Raw genomic sequence first — 5,001 nt, 5'->3', positions numbered from 1 at the left:
GAGGAAATCCGAGGGTTAGGGTTCTGAGGATGTCTAGAGGGGTGACCCCATCGACAGTTCTGACGTTGGGGTCCGCGTGGTGGTCAAGAAGCACCGCCACCATATCGGGGGACACCATCTCCGCCGCAATGTGGAGCGGCGTCTTCCCGGCGGGACCCGACGGGTAGTTAACGTCGGCTGCACCAAGCTCCAGTAAGGCCTTCACCACTTCTCTGCTGCAATTCTCCACTGCGTAGGGTAAGGCCAAAGCCTCGTCGAGGTTTAGGCCTTCTCCCATTAGCATTAGCTTCACCAGTTCAACGTCGGAGGAGTCCAGGGCGCGCCTCATTCGCCGGATTTTCTGGTCCTCGAGGTCGAGTGCCGCCGCCGCGTGGTGGTGGTGGTGGTGGTGATGGTGGTGGTGAGAAGGCACCAATGAGCGGCGTGCCAGGGAGGATTTGAGACGGAGCTCTTCGATTTTCGCCACAATGTCTATTGGTAAGTGCTTTGCTAGAACCTCTGGAGGAAGACCTGATTTTGCCACCAAGTGGGAACATGTTGCCCATAGTTGCTGCATGTCTTGCTTTCTTGATGCCAACAGCACTTTCATTACATCCTCTATTGAAGCCTTCTCTACCATGCTCGCCAGTTGTTTCTAACAAAGAAAAATATCAAAATGCGTGAGAGCAAGAAACAAGAAAGAGTTTATTTACATATAAAAAACAGTATATTGCATCCTACTCAACCAACAAAGAATTTATTTGCATAGGAAAGAAACATGTTTGATGACAGCACTTACATGTAAGGCAATAATACTGACAATTTTGTGGGAAAGTAATAAATGAATGCAAAACGGAAGAGAACAAATGGAACGGGATGGGATGGTTGGGAAACGCAGCGTAGGAGAATTAAAGGACCCTTTTTTTTAAAAATTCTTCTGCGGTGGTTTGTTCTCTTTTCGAGTCCAAACCCAAATGAGGAAAGTGGATGTTTGGGAAAAGTTTTCGTGCGCTTACTGTGTGCTAGACAAGACTGCTATATCATGATCTAAATTTAGAAATTCCTCAGTGTTCGTCTTCGAGGGTGGAAGAACTCCAATTCGAGAAACTATATCCTATGATTTTCAGCACATGAAATCAGCTATGTCCAACTCTAACATAAACAAATACAACTAGTATACAAAGCTTTAATTCAGCCAACAAAATTCGATACCCTCATCAATCGTAGCAAGCTCATGAGCTACATTTTGAAACTTGAAAGTGGTATTATTGCGTGTGTGGGTTTGTTGAGGAGAGAATTGAAGCTAACAAGTGAAAGTCAAGGAGAAAGAAATTATGGAGAGTGGAATTAATGAGAGAGAGAGAGAGAGAAAAGAGAAATAGTAGTAAAAGAAATCAGCTATTCAGTCGCTGACAAACAAAAGCAGTAGTTTAGCGGTGACACGAGATCATAGAATAGAACGAACTTGTGGTATAACTCCTGATGGGATAGATTGAAGCACAAATTCAGAACCAAAAATTCTCATCCATATTACAGACCCTCTGAATAAAAATAAAGATAAAAAAATTAAAAACAATTATAAAGACATAGAAACACCCGTTCCCAGTTCCCAAAACGAGAGCAGACCCAGCAGCAGTAACTGTCCGAATTCCCAAGACCCATGAAACATATGACTGGCAACACAAAGGGTGGAAAGAAAAAAAAAAAAAAAAAACAGTTGAGAGTGAGGGATATGATATGATACTGCTATTGGTAACAACAAGGATACTTGTTTGGAGTCAGGTTTGAGAGGTGGAAGCAATAACAATTAACTTGTGAGAATTATATTTATGTGAAAATCAAACACGAAAAAATTAGAATTAGAAAGGGAATGGAAAAGTGGAAAACCTGAGTGAGTAATGCGAGCTGTTCGACCCCGAAGTATCTAGCGGCGGCGAGGGTGTCGAGGGCGAGATCGACGGCGGAGGTGCAATGCGTGTGCCAGCATCCCCGCTCGCCGCAATTGGGCCTGGCCTCGTGCTTCTGAGGCACGATGGAGACTTGGCCACTGTATAGAAACTGGAGCATGAGGAGAAAGACCTCGTAGCCAACCGAGTTGACTGGGATGACCCCTCCGGATCGCGAGGAGTTAACTCCTCGCGGTCCGGTGGGGTCGAGGCCGGAAGGTGGGTCCGGCCCACAAAAGAATTTTCTGAAGAAGAGACTCCTCGCCGCGAGTATGCAGCGGTGCGCGTGGACCAGACGGCCCTCCACGCTGAAAGTGACGTCGCTGAAGGCCTGCCCGTTGATGAGGAGGTTGAGGTAATCCAGAGAAAGAGATCTTAGCGACTCTTCAAGGGACATGGTGGTGCTGGTGATGGTGCTAGTAACTGTTACTGTTATTTGTTTCCTTGTAAAATAGATAGAGTTTGCTGTTCCTGATGTACTGTGCTGTCGCCTCAACGCTCTCTAGGGTTGGTGGTTGTAAGTTATTGCTAAGCAAGAGAGAGAGAGAGAGAGAGAGAGAGAGAGAGAAAGGGAGAGGGATTGTTAAAGGGAAAAGTGAGAGAGATGGAATAGTGAGGGAAGGGAGAAGGTTGGGTTCATCCGTTTTGTTGTTGTTGATGATGATGATGATGGTACTGTGGGTGTTGTTTTTATGGGATTCGCTCGGTGAATGGTGAATGGAGGGGCATGGTTTTGGGATGGGAAAAATTCTTGTGTATGCGTGGATGTATTTTGATAGATATTTTTTTTTATTTTTTTTTGAGAGAGAGAATGGGAAGAGAGAGAAACAAAGATTGCAATTTGGGTGGCTATTCTGGGCGGCTCCGGGGTTAAAAAAGGGCTCAAATATTAATTAAAAATATGGTTTTTTTCTTCTTCTTCCTATTCCTCCTTTTTGTATGCTGTGTGTTCTACATGGTAGTAGAGTAGAAGCATAGTGTTAAGTGAGGGAGGTGGAAGTAGAAGCATGTAGGAGAAGTATTGAAAACGATGTGTGGATAAAAAATAAGATGGGTTTAGACTTTGCTTAATGATATGAGCAACTGAAGTCTCTATAAAATAGACTAATACATAATAAAATACAACTCCATGGGGCCTGTTCTGTTGACTGTTGCACTTGTACGTGTTGTCCGCATTTTTGGATATACATATACAATTTTTTTTTTATTTTATGAAGTGAAAGAGAGAAATGTTAAATAACATAAGTGATGTATGAAAATAAAAATAGAATGATAAAATAGCAGTAATTTGTTATTTTCTTAATTACATATTAATGATTTTCAATTTACATTTTTAAGGTAAGTTACAATTTTAGTTAAACGAGTGGATAGTAGCGAGTTTTGACATAAAATGAGACTATAGTATTAACAATCTAAGTCGGACATTCAATCAACGTAACTCAATTATTTCAATATAGTTATAATGTTTTTGTTTTCATAAAAGCCTTGCCAACATGTTTTTTTTTTCTTATCGGATAATATTTCTTTCCACTATGAACATTTTCAAACGGTCTTACGTGTCTCATATCACAAGATAGGCACATGTGAAAATATATAAAATTTATTTTAACATTATTTAATTAAAAATAATATTAATGTTTTTTCTGTTTTATACGCAGCTTTTGGTTCTCAATGATAAAAATATTCTTCCAATATATCATCATAAAGCGGTTGCAGTATTAAAAAGAATTATATTGAAAAAATATGGAGTCAAGTTGTATAATTTTGATCTTTGGGCCACGACCTAATTAAAATCTATAATATCTTCTTTCTTTGATAAAGTATCGTATCGATTATTATTTATAAATAACGTAAACTAACACGCATGTGTGTGAGAGCCTATCATTAGCTCAAATAAATAAAATTCATTTATGCTGAAGTCTTTATTATTGGTGAAAAACACTAAAAATGATGCTGGAGTATACAAATTAAGAAAAAGAAAAAGTACTGTCGTCTACATACTCGCTCACACAAACAACAGAAAAGTAAATCCAGGTAATCACTAAAGAAGATTGATTTGCAACTGACTTCACAAGGTAGCTTTATATAATTAATCTTTTCTATTTGAAGTCAACACAAGTGTTTTGATTATTTCTTCGATATATCTTAGTTTTTATTTAAAATTCTGCAACGAATTTAGACTAGAAAGGTGATTTTGGCTTATTTTAATGTGTCTGAAATTTGACGAATTTGTAATGTTTATACTTGAAAGATTGTTTTAGAATAAAAGATATTGAAATTTGACGGATGTATGTAATTTTGAAAAATTAATTTAGGATTTATTCTATTTTTAGTACATAAGATGTTCTTAATAAGTTATATTAAAAGCCATAAGTAACCGATGGTCAAAAGGTGTGTCATGAGTGACCTTGGGTTACAAGTGACGACTAGCAGTTTGGATCTTTTAAGTATATCATAAAGATTTGATTCTTAACGGGTATTTTATTTATTTTGAAAATTAATCTCATAATATTTGATTGTAGATATTTTGTTTACAGCAAAAACAAATCTATCTGTCCCATTAAAATTATCTTGTAAGGAGAAAATATTTGTTTTAAAATAATCGTCATTTTTAACTTTTTAATGTCATGTTAATTTTTTTTCACTTATATCTCTTATGATATTAATGATATGAGTTAAAAAAGAAAAAATGAATTAATGATGATAAAATTAATTATATAAATATATTATTTTTTTCATCTATTTATTTATTTTTCTTAATCTATGTAAGACAACATCGAGAAGGATAATGAAAACAAGAGAATAAAAAGTTGTTGCTGGTTTGAATTCACGTTAGGGGATCTTGAATCATGTAAAATACTATCATTTAGGTCGATCTAAGGATAAAGTTTAAGTGATAGTTTCACCAAAAATATTATTTGTATTAGGTTTTTAAAGCAAAAAAGAAAAAAAAAATAGCTCAACGTACAACTCTCTCCTATTTAAATTAAAATAAAATTCTTAAAATTTATTTTAAGTCCCATTTTATCTTAGATCCACCTTGAACGTAATCTCAGGTAAAAGTTCATATGTTTAC

The 5,001-nt window shown here is 37.0% G+C and overlaps 1 protein-coding gene across 1 annotated transcript in view; it reads right to left on the bottom strand.

The window, feature by feature from the left end:
• The window catches only part of LOC100816086 (regulatory protein NPR5-like), a 2,639-nt gene extending 317 nt beyond the window's left edge, over positions 1-2,322 (bottom strand). Inside the window, 3 exon segments of the mRNA NM_001289353.1 lie at positions 1-12; positions 14-634; positions 1,867-2,322. The exon segment at positions 1-12 is cut by the window's left edge and continues 49 nt beyond it. Of these exon segments, the coding sequence (NP_001276282.1) occupies positions 1-12; positions 14-634; positions 1,867-2,322 (1,089 nt within the window).
• Positions 2,323-5,001: the final 2,679 nt, after the last annotated feature.

This window comes from Glycine max, chromosome 19, assembly GCF_000004515.6.
Source record: "Glycine max cultivar Williams 82 chromosome 19, Glycine_max_v4.0, whole genome shotgun sequence".
NCBI lineage: Eukaryota > Viridiplantae > Streptophyta > Magnoliopsida > Fabales > Fabaceae > Glycine > Glycine max.
The sequence above is the reverse complement of the archived record's forward strand: the minus strand, read 5'-3'. Positions and strand labels throughout refer to the sequence as shown.